Source organism: Prinia subflava, chromosome 15 (assembly GCF_021018805.1).
Source record: "Prinia subflava isolate CZ2003 ecotype Zambia chromosome 15, Cam_Psub_1.2, whole genome shotgun sequence".
NCBI lineage: Eukaryota > Metazoa > Chordata > Aves > Passeriformes > Cisticolidae > Prinia > Prinia subflava.
Window position 1 is genome coordinate 9,012,278 of NC_086261.1, and position 17,136 is coordinate 9,029,413.

General features: G+C 36.2%; 1 protein-coding gene across 1 annotated transcript in view; it reads right to left on the reverse strand.

The window, feature by feature from the left end:
• The window catches only part of EFL1 (elongation factor like GTPase 1), a 61,004-nt gene that overhangs the window by 25,498 nt on the left and 18,370 nt on the right, over positions 1 to 17,136 (reverse strand). The window contains exon 15 of the mRNA XM_063412568.1: positions 16,355 to 16,490. Coding sequence (XP_063268638.1) covers positions 16,355 to 16,490 — 136 coding nt within the window. The remainder of the gene's footprint in view (positions 1 to 16,354; positions 16,491 to 17,136) is intronic.

Genomic DNA, 17,136 nt, shown 5'->3' on the forward strand with positions numbered 1-17,136 from the left:
AGTAGCTATCCTCAGTAGTATATACATAATATATTTTGCCTGAACCCACACATTAAAATTCCTTTCCACACACCAGCTCAACTTGACATCACTTGAAAGCAGCGATAGTGAACAACAGTAAATAAGTGGACAGATCTCTGTGCAATGTGGCCACACAGGCACTGGAACTCAATTCAGTTACAGCCTGTATGTCAAATTAATGATTCCATTACTGCACGTGGGAAGCATTTAGCACCATACAAAACTCTGCAAGGGTTTCTGAAACACAAACCAAATTTTAGATTTATAATTACTTTAAATCAATTAATTTAATTTGACCCGACAGCAACACATCTGAATTTACTCAATTTTTTTAAAAATCACAACCAAAACTTCAGCACCAGTTCAGAATGGCTACAGTTCCAAACAAATGGAATTTAGGCATTGTACTTTCAACATATTTACTTTGATAATCTAAAAGTCTTTTGAAATGCTGATTTGTTGTTGAGTGTGTTTATTTAGTAATAGTAAATGTGCTTTTATAAATAAACAAAGGAAATTGCATGTTGTACTGGAAAACAGATCAGCTGAATTCCTATGGAGCATCCTATGCAGGGAAAAAATCACCCAGCAATCCTCCTGTCTTTTAGTCAATAATGCTTTAACTGCACTCTCTGAAGACTTTAGGTATCTTTCTGTGAAGATGAGAAATATTTCAGGTGTAGCTCCCTGCATTGTTCACACATGCTGGCCATCTACTGCTGGCTCCAGCTGGTAAAATGAGAAAACTACTAAACAAAAAAACCCAAAACACCAAAACCCCCAAAAACCAACAACAAAACCCTCATCCACCAACAAAACTCAAGAAAACACCAAAGTGTTTGGTAAAATACATTAGACTTAGGCTTGATATGAATATCTAAGTTTGCAAAAGGAACATATACCAATAGATCCAAATTTCTTCCCTCAACCTAGCAGAAGAAAAACACAAATTCCCAGAAGTCATCTCACAATGACCCATATTGCTATTTGGCCTCTAAAAAGAAATTTACTTAAAAACAACTTCTCTGGCTAGTTACATTACAAAAAAGTGAAATAATCTTTCACAGGACCACCATCAAAACATCAGCTGTGCACACATACTCAATTCTGGAAATCTATTAAAAGAGGATTGTGTGTTGTATGATCATGAAGAGAATAGATACCAGAAGGATTAATCAAAACAATCACTTCTCAATTTATTTCAACATTTTTTTCAAATATTTCAACTACATTGAAAGGTATGGACATTGAGAAAGCAAAGGAGAGGGAGGCTGAGGCTGAGAAGGGAAGCATGGAATCACTTGTGCTCTTTCCAGTTGAGCACAAAAGCTGTTTATAAAAGAAAGGAGATGGAGGCAAAACCTTTCTTCTTGAAAATGTAGCAAAGTTCAGTATTTATTTCTAACTAGACAATGGGAAGACATAAACCCCCATATAATATTTTACTATTTTTATGAGAGTACTGGAGGCAAGATGCAAATGAACAAAGATCTAAAGTTCATTAGGGTTTTCAGCACAATAGAAAACTTGATTCTTTTAATTTCTTGACCAAATGCTTCCTGCAACAGAGCAAAATAACTAACAGCTGATAGATCAATAATATCAAATTATTTCTTCATAAATCAGACTAGTTATAGCATAGCCTACAAACCACCCAAAAAGCAAATGCCTTTTTAGGCATTATTCAGTTTTAGTGATGTCCCCTGAAAATGGACAGACTTCATGTATATACTGTTTTCTTAAACTGAAGATTGTAAAATATAATTAACATCTGTTACTTCCCAGAATCAATTATAAGTGGTGTTAAAATTAATGAGGCCTTCAGGCACTGATCTTGCAAAGAATTAATTTTAATCTGTAGAAGTCTTGGAAGTTTTGTCATGTTTGCCTAGAAAAAGCTACACGAACATATTCCTACAAATTCTGCATTATATATCCCAGGTACACAGGGAATTTAGAATCTACCACTGGAAGTGTCAATTACAAAAGACAATGGCAGTTAGTTTAAAAGCTCATTAAATTTTGTCCATCCATGTGCTGATTTATGTTTAACTGCAGAATCCAAATATACGTGAATTATATTTCATTACTTAGAAAAAAGAACATAAGGCCTTTATCATTCAATACATCAGATAAATGCAAATACAGACTAACCAGTTATGAGGATATTCCAGATAGCACAGGCAGAAGCAGCACACAGATCACCAAATGTGTAAAATATCCTGTGGGAAATGCCTGAGCCATTGACCATTTATCCTGTTAACTTGTAAGACATGCAAGGAACTAATTAAAATTCTATTTTCCAAGACCTGACCCAATGCCTAATGCTCTCTTTTAGAGGCAACCTCCCCATCCCCCAACACATCTGTCTATAAGTGATTTATGCTGCCTGATTTTGCTGCCTTGGGAAATATGGCTTACAGTCTTCCAAAGCACCATGAATAATGACTGCTTCAGTCTGCATTATGCAGAATTGATGTTTACTTTAAATACAATAATTTTCAAGACGGATAAAGAAGAATATAGAATTTCACTTCAAGCTAGAAGAAACCTTTAAGTAGTTAAACAAGCAGTAATATTTTGGGAAATAATTAATCAGAAGCATTCTAACCAAATAAAGCACCTTTCAAATGTCTCGGATAAGGACTATTTGCCATAAGGGGTGTAAAACAGATGGCATGAGAGGGAACAGAGATGTCTTAAATACACTTGTTGTATCAGCAGCTTAGGAAGTTATTGATAAGGAGTTATTTATCACATGCTTTAGTTTAATAGATAAAACTAATTGAAAAAAATAAACAGAAAATGCACTCAAATTATAAAAAAAAATTGCTGCCACATGAAAACCTGTTATGAGGCCATGAATACTCATCTCAGATTGAAACAAATTCTTATTTTTTCATAAAATTATATTTAAATAATGGATTTTACAAGCAAGTTCACTTTAAGAAATACTGCTAGTCTGCCTCTGAGTAAATGAAGCATACCAAAATCAAGTATATTTAAAATGTAAAAAAACCCTAAAAGGTTGGAATGCTATTTATCCTCCTTATCCCCCCAAACCTTTTTCCCCCAAAGGAAAGAAGACTGTAATTTTCGCCCTAATTTCTGATTACTTCAGTTAATGTATCATCGAGAGTTATTACTGTAATTTGCAGTCTGCATAATTTTGACTTCCTAAAATATTGCAACGTATTAACTTCCATTAGCTCTAGGACAAGAAAAAAATGGGAAAAAAATTCACAGATCATTCCTATGGCAGAATTCTTGAGACTAGTACAGAGGACCATACCATTAAACTGGGCTTTAAAACATTCCTCTATTTTAAAATTAAGATATTAAACAGAATTAATCTAGTTTTTTAATGCCTTGTTGTAAAAAAACCCCAAAACCCCAAAAAACCAAGTATTAACATTACATTTTATTTACAGCATAGGAGTCTATATGCATTGAGAATATGCCCAACATGGCTGTCTTAATTTACTTAGTAGTAAATGGCAGGAGCCTCACACTGACAAAAGATACCAGGGGAGGAGCTTGGAGCTTCAACACCTCCTCATCTGGAAAAACCTGAGTTTTAATTCCCTTTTTTACAGTAATATCACCAGTCACTGACCAATTCATTTGCATCCAAGCATAAGAGGAGAGCCCAGCCCAAAAGGCAGTCTGAGAACACCATCTCAAATACAGCTGGGATGATCTCCAGCCAGCTGCCCCTAAAAAACCAAGCCTGTCCCCACTTCTGGTTCCCCAACACCAGCATTTGTCAGACTCTGTGAGACAATTCAGGATAGTCTAATAAGCAGAGTAGAACTAATCTAATAAAAAGCAATTCTCCATTTCACCCAATTTGCACTCCTTTAACTATCAGTGCATTAAGAGGCTCCTTCTGACATTTTGTCCAAGAACAGGCAACTCAACACATTAATCCCACTGAAGCCCCAATGGCATGATGACACCAACCAGAACACCACGTTAAATAACCAGCATCTCCAAAAACTACTTGAGAGACCTTTCCCATCTAAGTAGAGGGAGCAGCTAACACCTCTAGGTTGTGAAAAAAGTTAATTTGTCTCCACGCCCCACCTCTGTGCCCTCCCAAAGGAGGTCAGGCTGGCTGACATTGTGCTGCCTAAGCAGCAGAGCCCACAGATGAGGTATCGAGTGTCACCCACAGGCAACAGCAGTGGCTTGGCGGCTGCCTCAAGACAAAGCAAAACCTTAAAACACTAAAAAAGAAAAAAGCCAGCTGCTTTTCTGAACAGGAGTAACGTGGCCATTTGCCACTGCTCTGTATCAGCTTTAAACGCTTTGGAAGGGTTCCAGATAGATAAACTGTTTTCACTAAAAATGAGAGGCATTTCTGCTAAGAATGCCTGAGCACTGAAATGACTCTTTTTGGTTGAGAGGCAAGGCTTTCAACACAGTATGTCATACTTCCTGGTGGGATTGCGGACACAAAAGGATCTGTTAAAAATGGAGTGTTTTTAGTCCCATTTCCAAAGTAAACGCAACTCCTGTAATCACACAGGCTCTCCTCAACAACTTTTAAACATGCTGTCAACTTCCACTAAGTTCACCAGTGAGAGAAAGCAGAGGGTTCAGGTGTAATTAAGTTTCCACAAGTTATGTAAAATCAATGGCTAAGTACTGAAGGGAGACCAAAATTGGTGATCTCAGTGAAGAAAGGGCAGGCAAAACATGCTCATATATCCCTGCTGGAAGCAGCTGCCTGGCCATCAGCACGCGCATCCCGGCGGCCAACTGGGACACAACTGCAGCACAGAGGGGAGCTGAGGATTTTAAGGACATCAGTCCTTAGGAATCCAGGCTTTGTTAGCAACACTGCTCAGGGAACTTTCTTTTTGAACAACACAAAACAATTAGTCTTTTGTGCAAAAGCTCCCAAAAATATAACCATGAGGAATCCAGACATTTTACATCCCATTTTGAGAGCTTCTCAATCATGTGTGCTTTCAACTGCCTGGTCCTCATCAGCTCCAGCAGGCTAAAGAGTAGGGAATGGGTGTGAATGTCTTTGTGTAAGGGCAGTAACTGATGGAACAAGAACTACCAGCAGGTTGCATTTTCATTTACAGTAACGGGTTCACATCAGTTGGTGACCCAACTTTAATACTGTACAAATCTTAACATATGACCCTTGGAAAACATCAAGTCTTGGGATGAATATTTGTTGCTCAGTATTATGTTTCAGAAATTCAGTTAGTCACTGAAACATACTTGTATCAAAGCTGGCATTTCCCTGAAGCTTACAATGTCAGTAACTAACAGACTCACTTATGTCCCATACATTAACTTAAACAAATGTAAAACTTGCACACTCAGAGTGGAGTTTTTCTATTTTTCCCACCAGTACATTGTCTTGGCACAGGTCTGGCTACATTCAAGACAATAATAGTGCACTTAAATCAACATCAAGTGTCTAATAAAAACTTCTCAATTTCAAATTTATTGGGAATAACAGAAATTACCTCTATTCTGTTGGAAAAACTTTGACTCACATCACAGCTGGGGTCCTTACATTCACTGCAATTTTCCTACTGCAATCTCACTTTTATCACACAGACAGGACCAGAAGCAAAGATTGCAATGTAAAATTCTCTCTGCCAAATAAGGTGAATTATCTACCAAAACATGCATCCTCAAAAGGTTACCAAATGTAAAACTCCACAAAAAACATCAGCTACAGTCCATGACAGTCATGAGAGAGCAGCAGCCTTGGAAAATGGAACTTTTAATTTTTAAAAATCACTCTTGAATTTTGCCCCTATAGATAACAGATCTCACTGGAGGGATTTAGGTACTAAGGAGCAAGAAAGTTTAGAAAAGAACCTTACTTCTTTTAGTCTTAATTAGATGCAAAAAGGTATCTAAATTTGGTTCCAGGCATTAATGACAAATTTCAAAATACAATCAAGTAAGGTGAGCAGGTGTTCTGCATCTTAAGACATGAACTCAATGTTAACAGCCCTTCAAACATTATTTCTTGTCTATCTACAAATTGGAATTTAACAATTCTTTATACATAATGTTCTTACCCATTCAGATTCTGAAACATATAAAACTAAAAGTACTACCCAGGCTTGCTCTTTTCAAATCATACCGTTTTGACAATGAAATTACAATGACTTTTTACTAGCTAAATACAAATGGTGTTGAAACTTACACTGCTTGGTTTGCAAACTGCAGAATACTTCTAGTAAATATCAGCTTTTCCAATTATTTACTAAATCAAAAAGCTCTCCAAACAATCTAATCTTTAAGCCTGAACTATCCAGTGCTGCCCCTTTAACAGTGCTGTTTAGCAGTGCTCCACAGTTTGACATCAGTTGATAATCCTAAATATAGCTCTGCCTTAAGTCCCCCCCACAGTTCCCAACCCAGACAAAGCCAGCTCCATGACTCATAGCCCGACACAGGCCAAACAACCCTCACAACACTTCTGCAATTTCATCCGAGACACCAAACAACATCCAAATTTCGGGAAAATATTTAGAAAATAAGTCACTAAAACACAGCCTTTGTTAACAGTCTCTTGACTTTTTAACCTTCCCGTTTGTTAACACAGGATTGTGTTTCTCTGTGAATCACGTTCCCTCAGTGGGGTTATGTGCAAAAATTACTCCAAACTGGTCTTCCCCACTCCCGTGCCCTCAGTGCAACCTCTCACTGCTTGTTCTGAACTCCTTGAAGAAGCTTCGGTGACAGCAGACAAGGGCAGCAAAGCAGAAACACTCAAAGGAATAAATGAAGGCTTCTGTGGCTGGTTCAAATGTAGAAGCAGGGGCATTTCACAGCCACAGAAGGTTATTTATGGTGAGGATGCTGTGTATTACAGGCACCAGGGCTACTACAGAGTAAGAGGAAGACTTCTCCACACCAGGTGTGAATGCAGGTATTCTGCTCCTCTCCCCCTCTCACAGAGGCCTGGCTCCCAGTAGGAAGTGCTCCAGCAGGAATTTAGAATACATTTCAGTAAATTGCCCCCACAGATTAGTGGCTTTGCATAAACAATGCCAGTTAAAAGAAGAGCTTTTTCATTTGCTTAGGCTATGGCTAACTAAAATATTCTCATATAGTCTTACTTTATTGACATGGGATAACTAAGGTAATACAAATTAAAAGTAGAGGCAAAATAACAGATAGAAATAGAGAGAGAAAGGTGGACTAGAAAGGGAAAACAAGAGGTTAACATTAAGATTTGGGCTGGGCAGCTTAGGGGGAAAAGGGTCAACTTCAGGGCCACGTTAACACTCCAAAAACAGCTGAGGGAGGTCCAGCCGAATTTCTACAGTCCAGCTATTACTCTGAGCAGAAGGTAATTAGTGTAGTGTTTCTTTAATGAAAGTTAAAGAAACATTCAGAAAGGAGCTCTTTTTCATATGAAACAGTAGCTTTTCTCAGGACAAAGAAAGTGTCAAAAAAAAGAAGCTGAACAAGAAGTTTTCACGCTAGTGGCTTTACTTAACACTACACTGCCTCTGAAACCTGTAAATTTCCAACTTGAGCTAATAAGTAGGAACCATGCTGATTGCAAATTTTTGGCTCTCAGACTACTCGGTGAGATTAATTTAATTTAGAGTCAAAACATTTGTAGATTTTCTGCATGAAGAAACGTACAATAAAAAACCATAATCCAAAGTTTTCACTACACTGACAGTACTGTGAATCCATAGACCTTCATCCAAAGTTGAAATAACAGCATTTTTTGTATTGTATGAAAAACAGTGCCCTCTGGCTTCACATTAAATGGGAGTAAGCAAACAGTTTAAGGACAAAACAAGTTAACTGGTTCCTATAGCCAGTTCTTGTAAAGAAACATGGAAAATTAAATGACGATTCTCTAACTACCCTAATTTGTCAAGGAATCATCACAACTCAGATGCCCTGAATATTGAGATATTTGATATGCAAATTAAAATATAATCCTTATCAGACAGCTGTACATATGTTTCAAGAAACTGAAACTCAGTGAAAAACAGAAAAACACTAAATTTGTTCTTTAGAACTGTTTTGTTCACAAGATACTTGTTTAAAGCATAAAGATGGGAAAACATCTTATTCAATCAAATCCACATAAAGGAGTTTCAATTTTGCAGAACCTATGGAAAGATTTTATATAGAAACAGACAAGATTACAAATTCTTGTACACCATCACAGTAGCAAGAGAGATGTATTTTCCATAAATAATACTGCAAAACCCAAAATCCTTTTAGAATAGAACTTCTTTTCTGCATTGGTAATTGGCCACATCCCTAAACAGATTTGATTTATGGTGTCTTTTTCATGTCTGAATGACTATACGTGAATTTACATGCAGAAAGGAATGCATTTTCAAACTCATTTGTGCTTAGAGTGATTATTTTATGGCTATTTCTGAAATGACACTGAATGTTCTCAGTTTGAATTTTAGAAAACACATGGTCACATTAAATAAAGAAAATGTTACTACACAACAGGTTTCTGAAAGTTTGAGTTCTACAGCAACAACTTCTGCAAAGGCAATTCTCTAGCATATTTAACTCAGAAGGAAGAAAAGCCTGATGCCATTTTGTACAGAAGGATAAAAGGTTCAGTTATACAGTCTAAATACAGAGCCTTGTTAAATCAGATAATTTACACCTCTGTTAAAAACTGAGTCTCAAACACTAACTCAAACGAGGCTTGTTTGCTGAATCTCTTGAACATTTACTCTCATGCCCTGATGTCCCAAACTGATGTTTCTCACTCTTGATACAGCATTTCACAGCTGCACTAACAGGCAGGATTTTCTCAGAAATGGAAAGTTATTAACTTTGCATACAAAACTGAAGTCACTGTGGTTCCTCTATTACAGATCCTCATTTAGTAATGGACACAAAAGTCTCTTCAGAGAATTTCCACCAATCAAGGCAAGTTAGATGGCTTCCCTTAGAACCACATCAGAGGAAAGGAGGGAGCAAACAGCTACACTACAGACACCTACTGAAAAATGCTGACATTCTAGTTTTAAAGAGGATACTGGCTTTAAAAAAATACAACATACCAAAGAAAAAAAGCATGCTCCAAGCAATTTTTATAAGCAGACTAAGGGGTATAGCATTCAGGCTCTTCAAATGCAAACATGAGGTCATTTCCCCAAATGACCACTGAGGTATCTCCGTGTGCTGTAAAAAATCCCAAATGCAACACTGGAGATGTGAGCTCAGCAAATAATCTCAAAACTTCACCTCAAGATTTCTCTTACCATTTTACACTGATGATATTAACTACTTTAACTCCTTCTATTCGTACAGTATTGAAAAAGAGGTTCATTAGCCAAGTAATAAATATGGCTATTTTCTGTAGATAACTGTTCTCACTTTATTTTTACATGCACTTTCATAGAGAGAGACTGAAAATAGCACACTGATGCTGACTTAAAGACAGTAAGTGTGAAATACTGGGGGAAATCCCTGTCTTTTCATTTTAAAGAGACTTGCAAAATTACACCCATCCAACCACTCACAGAAGATTTGGAGATTTAGGAGGTAAGCCAAGTAGAATCTGTGACCTAAACCCACAGTTAGGTATTTAAAAGCTGAGTAGCACCTGCCCAGGGGCAGTGACTACAGAAGTCAATTGTCCACTCTGACACAAGAGGAGTCACAGGCCCCTCTGACACTGGCCCTGGATTATGAACAATGAATAGCAGTGTGATAATAGCCACTGGACAAATTTGAAGTCTCAGGGCCACGAATCACTTTGCAATAAACACCGGGGTGATAAACAGACACTGTACACTCTATTTGTAGATGTCTGTATGAAGTAGCTGCAGAGCACGTGCCTGCTGCTGGGCTCTGGGCTCCTTCAGGCAGCAGTGGTATGAAACTGTCTTGATTCTTGTTAGTCCCAGTGCTGCCCACAGGCACAAAAGCAGCAACAACCAACACCGACAAGTCTGGGCAGTTTTCCTTCTGGTATCATTTGGGAAACCTCAAGCATCAGCAAGTAGCTGTCTGCATACAAACCCCAAAGAATCAGGAGTGCTTGACTCACATACAGGAAATTATATAGAAATCTAATTTACATTCACACATAAGCTCAGCTTTTACAGTTTATAAAAACTAAGAGTTGCTATAAAATGACATAACATGTTTCATTGCTTTCTTCCCTTTCCTCAAAAACATAATCATTTGCATTTTTTGATATTATAATCCAGCAGGGCTCAAGAGGAAATTTACAGGCATTGTTGGGTAGATGAATGTATTATGACTTTAGCTTAAATAATCTTATACACTTCAAATTTTTAAATACGATTTTAAAACCCCTTGTATTTTAGTGGCAAGACTAAAAACATTTGTAAGATCTCATCATCAACTCCTGAAAATTAGAGCAGAGAACATTCCAGAAGCACTAGAGAATTTAGAAGTGTTTTTCTTCAGAAAGGATTACTACACTTATGATTTCCTTTTATAGTCTTAATAAGCTGCAGTCAGAAAAACAGAAAAAAACACAGATACTCAAAAAGCAATTTAAATTCTCAAAAAAAACACCTCAACCAAAAAGACCGACCAAAAAACCACAAAACAAAAAGGGCTTTATAAGGAAACTATTAACTGTTTAAAGTAGCCTTCAAAAAATTTAGCTGAGTTAATAAAGACTCATGTCAGTGCTATAACTCTGACCTAAGACATGGCATAATTTTTTCCTCTCAAGTGATATCTTGATATTGATTTGAAAACAAGGTAATGAATCACTTATTTCTTGTGCAATAAAGTTTGTCAAGCCAAAGCCCCCAAAATAAACCACATGAAATGGGTTAATTTGCAAACAGGGCAAAGGAAACTCAGCAGATGATCAGCAAAATACACTTTTAATTTCATTTGGTGCTAGTTCATTAGATGTCATGTTACGCTGCCCTCTAAGCAATAAAAATTTCTCAGCCTGCCTTGCTACAAGCACACACAGCAAAATGCAAGAACTGCAAAGGGACTAAATCCACTATGGCAAAAACAGAGTTAAAGAAAATGGTTTCAGTTTCCAGCTCTAAAAGAGGCCAAACAACAGATTAACTATTATGTCTTTAGCTCAAAGAAACAACTTGAACATATTCAATTTTTTTCAACAATTTAACTATTAATAAAACACTAACTGGGAAGGAAAATAATATAAATACTATGGTGTCAGGTAAATGCAAGAGTACATGGAGATTAAATATCATTCAACAACAAATTCCATTCAATTATATACCTTTTCCTCAACAGTGCTGGATTACTAAAAACAAGTCAAAAAGGCTATTTTTAGCCTTAAAAGGCTATTTTATAAACGTTATAAGATGGCAGTTAGAGATAAAAATTGTAAGTATTCCAAAACTGAAGACAAAGGTTTGAGTTTTCTTTGTTTCATTCAGTATTTTGGGCTAATTTCAGTAATATTCTGGAGGAAGACTGCCCTCCTGTGTTCACAGACCACAGCAGGCTGGGATCAGACAGCCCCTGCAGCTGGAATCACTTCAAGCTGGCGATTTTATTTATTTTATTTTTTTTCTTAAATAATCACATTACTGATTCAGAGAGTGAAATTAGCCCACCAAATGTTTGCACAGAAATGCAAGGCTGGTGAACAGCAGGCCTGTTCCTAGTGCTCTCACAGAAGGTGGTAATGCCTGCTAGTTGGCATCAGGCCTAGAAAGCCATTCTGGGCCTTGAAAATGGCATTGCTGCTTGCAGCTGCTCTTTGCTCTTAACAGAGGCTGCTTATTAAAAGCTCCTAAATTGTTCAATGAAGTCCTAAAGGAATAAAATGCTTGTTAGACACCTTGTAATGAGGTTAGCTGTACTCCTTTACCCCAGCTCATCATGCTACTGCAGCTCTATGGCACCTATCTTCCTAAAGACACCAAAAAATCCAGAGGTATGAATCCACCATCAATCACATGTCCTGTGCCACATTGTTCCCATGTCAAGAATCCTGTAAGTGCTTCATAAATAATTAAAACATGAAAGAACACTGTATGGGAAAACTAGCATTTCAGAAATGGAAACACCAGGGTACACAACAGTATGTCATGTAGGAAGTCTGACAGAGAGCTGGCAACAGGAGGGACTTCCAGATTCCCGCTTTTAACAATGTAATTTGGTACGTTAAAAAACAAAATGCTAATTTTGTAGAACACTCTACAGTCACATAGCTAACTGCATTTGAAAAGGTTCAGGAAATCATCTAGCCCCCTATGAGCCCTACACTAAAGCACTACAAATCTAGTGGCAAGGGAAAAGCTTTGCTTTTAACAGTATTCAACAAGACACAAAAAGCACTTCAATAGCTGCATAGGCAGCTCTAAGAAAAATCTAGTTTTTGTACACTAGCAAACACAAGTCCATTGTTATGGTACTTGGGCATAAAAAGCAGCACACAGATCAATAATTCTGAACTTGAGTGTGTGCATGCCCAACATGCCTTGAGACAAATTTTATCCCAATTAACAAAAATGTATTACATCAATTATTCATTCAGGACAAACATGAAACTGAGCCAATTTTTAAAAAATCTCACATGATTATTCACTTGCACAAGTACCTAAACCAGTGTTTTCAAAAATGTGTGCTGGTTTTCAGATCAGCACTTGTTCACATTACTTAGAAATAGTAATCAGCATCCAGTATGGGAGTCCTAAACCCTTCATCTGTGCATGACATGATCACAAAACAAACACTACTTTCCCCCAATTTTTTCAGTACTTTTTTACACTACCTCCACAACCCTTTTTTTTGCTGAGAACAAAAAAAGGCATTTTGTTTTCAGTTATAGGACAGCAACAAGAAAAATAAAAAAAAGGGAGGGAGAAAAAAGGAAGCTATTATTCTGTGCATCTGGAGGGCATGCACTTGTTAAATCTCTATTTATGAGCCCAGACTACTTTTTTCTCACATATTGCCTCATGTTTTTTCCTTTGTCACTTCAGGGATCACTCAGTTCCTTTTATAGTCCTCAACCAGAAGAATTTCCCTAAAACTGTTACAAAGTGATGCTTTTCCTGTAATTGTACTTTTTCTTTGACTGATTCAAGGAAATAAATAAAGTAAAAAAACAAACAAATAAATAAATGTATTTATATACATAAAGGGAGAGAGATTCTTGCACAGGAACAAGTAAATCAACCATCCCATCTTCTTGCATTCCCCATAATTCAGACTTATTAATAGTTCAAAACACTTACTGCTGTGAGACAGAGTTTTAATTTAGACTAAATATTCTTAACATAGAAACAGAATTGAAATTATTTTAAACTTGCATATAATAATCTCCTTTGTGGAGCTTTCAACAGTTTCAATTTAAGTTATTGTTTTGCCTCCTTGTAAACAAGCAACATCTTTTTTCTTTCATGGAAAGACCTAATAAGTGCTGCTTCCCCACAAATTTCATTAACAAAAAAATTAAAAATAAAAATTGTTTATGGTAGTATTAATTCTTCTACTTGTGTACCTGCATTATCAGTCTCTACAGCTTGTTAAACAATACTTAACACCACTTAGCAAACAGAAGGTCTTACATACAACATGCAAATTAAATCAATTAATGTATTCTAACTGAAGCATTTCTAATTTTCCTTTGCAGAAAAGAAAGTAAGCACTAGTAAGAAGAGCTATGATAATCAAATTGAAAACCAATGGGTTTCACATTCCAGCCAGGGCTCACTTTGGTCACATACCCTTTTTAGCTCTCAGAGAAAACAACAATCCTTCTAAATTACAGATTCTGCAAACTGGGTGTATTTGTCTAAGACAAGGATTTTATTATTTTCATAGAATAGTCCAACAAATAATTTTTAAAAGATTCATAACAGAGACTTTATTACCCTTGGTCCCTAAGAACTTTGTGTTTTCAATCATATTTCTGCTCCTACTCAAGGCCTACAAAAGTGCACAGTAGTCACAAGTTTGCAAAGAAAAATTTTGAATTAGAAACAGCTACATTGAAGGGGCTCTATTTTGTATTTGCCACATTACTCGAAAATAACATACTGCTTAAAGTTTTTTAACAAATACTTTTGGCAAAACAGTCCAGCTGCAAACTTGCAACACAAATTAACCACTGCAAAACATTTTGTCTCTCCTAACTTCCAGGAACTCAAAATAATACCAGAAAATAACTTCTCAAAGTTTCCAGAATGGCTACACATATTAGACAAGGACACAGTATCTCTTTCCAGCCTGATGTTCTTGACTTCTATTTGTCACTGCTTTGCAGTTCAAACTCACTATGCTTCACTGCCCGTTCTTCTTGAGGTGTTTTGCAACCTCAGATTTTCATCAATTAAAAGGAGAGTAGTATTTTAAGGAAACATTAATTGAGCAGAAGGAATAAGGGATTAAATCTTCCCATCTTCAGTAAAACAACCTCTGTATTAAGCTTTGTCTTTGATCACTAAACCTTTGCATAAGCCAGTATAAAGGATAAAAAGGTCGCTTACTTGGACCAAGCAGATCCTCCCTTGTAAAAAACAACATATAAATAACAACAAAAAACCCCAAACCTCATGAAAAAATCTGAAAAAATCTATATAATGAGTCTTAAAGTGGAAATAGGCAGTCATGATTAACTGTGTATTCCTTATGGCAATAACTTAATTATACAGACTGAAACCACAGAGCTTTCAGAAAAGCTTCTTTAATTTACTGGATAATCCACAAGCAATTTCCTTATATGGCTGGAGAGAAATCACTGCTATGTGCACTAAAGCTGGAAGACAAATGGCCTTACAAACAGAAATCACTGTTACTAACTGGAATAATAAAAGTCTTGCATCACCATTGTTACACATTCCTTTCATATAAATGCATTGCATTCTCTTCTGAGTGTGATAAATCATGGTCAAATCATTACACAGTTTATTGAATTTATGTAAATTAACAGTGCAGCCTTACAGGGAAATGGGAGAAACAAAGGAGAGGCATTTAGGATTTTTAGTCTAAAAAAAAATCTTTAAAATTACATTAGATGTAAAAACCCAACATACAGACTTGAGCTTATATGCTTCAGATAAAAATGAAGACTTGCTTTGTGTGATCACTTTACAATGACGTGATGATAAAAGATGAAATACCAAACATAGTCTGGCTAATATTGACTGTGAATTCTGATCTTAAAATTCTAATGAATTCCTCTAAATATGACCATTTAGAACTTTTATTACTCAAGTAAACTACTTTTCTTTATGGCAAAGTTAGACCCCACTGAAGAGCAGCCTTCAGCACCAACAAATTCTGGTAGAATTTGATGGTTACAAAAACCTTTCTTAAAACTTGGTCCAACTCTTAACATTAAAGACATAACAAAATCCTCACAATGTATTTTTCTTCTGCTGGAGGCAGCTCCAGGAGTATTTACTGTTTGCTATGCACTTGAGAGGCTACATACTTTCATTTTTACTGCAAAGTGTTTTGGGATGGGTTTCTCCATTTTTTCCCAATTCTTAATCATCTTTTGAAGTAAACAGATCATATATTTAATATATTTTCACACATTCACTCACATAGTTATAAACACTCACACTCTCACAGTTACACACACACTCACCATTTTCATACTGCAAATGGTCAACTACAATCAGACTACAGTAAAATATAATTCAGAATTTTAAAATCTCAAGCTTCTGAATAAAACTAAATCAGCTGCTTATGTTCTGAATGCTAGGCCCATGATAAAACAGACAAAGCATGGTTAGCTGCCTGAATTTAAAGATTTCCTCCCTTACTGATACACCTATTTTTCATTTACTATGTATGTACACCATAAATTTCTAAAAATCAGGCAGTACTCATTCTAAAGCAAAGCAGCTCAGAATCTGGCACAAAAGAGCATAACTCAATGATTAGGTTGACTTTTACAACTTTGTCTATGGAGAAAGTGAAAAAATTGCCACAGCCATAAAAGAAGTAATTTTTAGTACCAGGGTTCAAACAGACCCATAAATAAAGCTACACTCATCCACATCACTAGAAAAGTCACAATAAAGAATTTAAACTATTGGGAAAATATTATAAATAATCCTTGCAATCTATGAAATATGAGAATTTACTACTGCCTTTGGCAATTCCTGGCAGCAATGCTTACCTGGCAATCATCCAACTTGAAGATAACAGGCTAATGTAATCCCTATTTTTCTTCTATTCAAAGTGTAAAGAAATCCTGATTTAATTAGACTGCCTTCCTTTTTTGCACATACAACATGCTTAAAAATATTCATGGATTTAAGTTTTCTTACTTATTAATCACATCAAACCAATTTCAGTGTATTTTGGACGACATAAGGATACAGGCTCTAAAAAATTAAATCCTCGTTCTTACCCAGAACATTTCCTGCAGGTACCTCCTCAAGATCTTCAAGCTCTCTTCCCATAAGTAAGTAGAGGTTCTCCAAAGTGCAGCACGTCATATGGGGAACTGCTGGCAGATCATCTGTGGCACAGCACTGGGATGACAGCTACAAAGAGCACAAAACCAGCATCTGGATGTCTTTCACTTAGCTCTGATAAAAACTTCTTCCACAAAACCTCCTTGCATTCCAAAGCAAAAAAATACAACCTAAAGCATTTTCATCTCAAACCTTAGATGTTAGAAAGCAACACACACTCCCAAAAATCCAGACTAGAGGCAAACACGTGAATGTTACCAGGAAGATAAAAAATAATGCTTTCTTTGGCAAATTTTAGGTGTGTACTACTTCTACCTCACTTTTCATTATCACTGGAAAAATAAATGTTTTGAAGGAAATTCAGAAGTAATGAACTTCCTTGATCAGAATCTCAAAACTTTTAACACCAGTTTTTCCCAATATTGCTGTGCACCTTCTGTACCCTAAAAGAATTGCCTTTTCTTTCATTGTGGTTTTTTTTTTTTTTTAACAAAATATACACATATTGCATTTATGGTTAGTTAATACAACACTGTACTTAAAAATGGAAATGTTACGGTTTATAATGAGTTTACAGGCGCAATCAGCTATTAGCACAGTTACCTAAATTACTTTGATACTTTTTAGAATTATTCACTTCAACTTTTTTATCTCTTTTGAGGGAGACACATGGAAGAAGTTACATCATCAGTGTTTCAGAAGAATTCCAATTTAC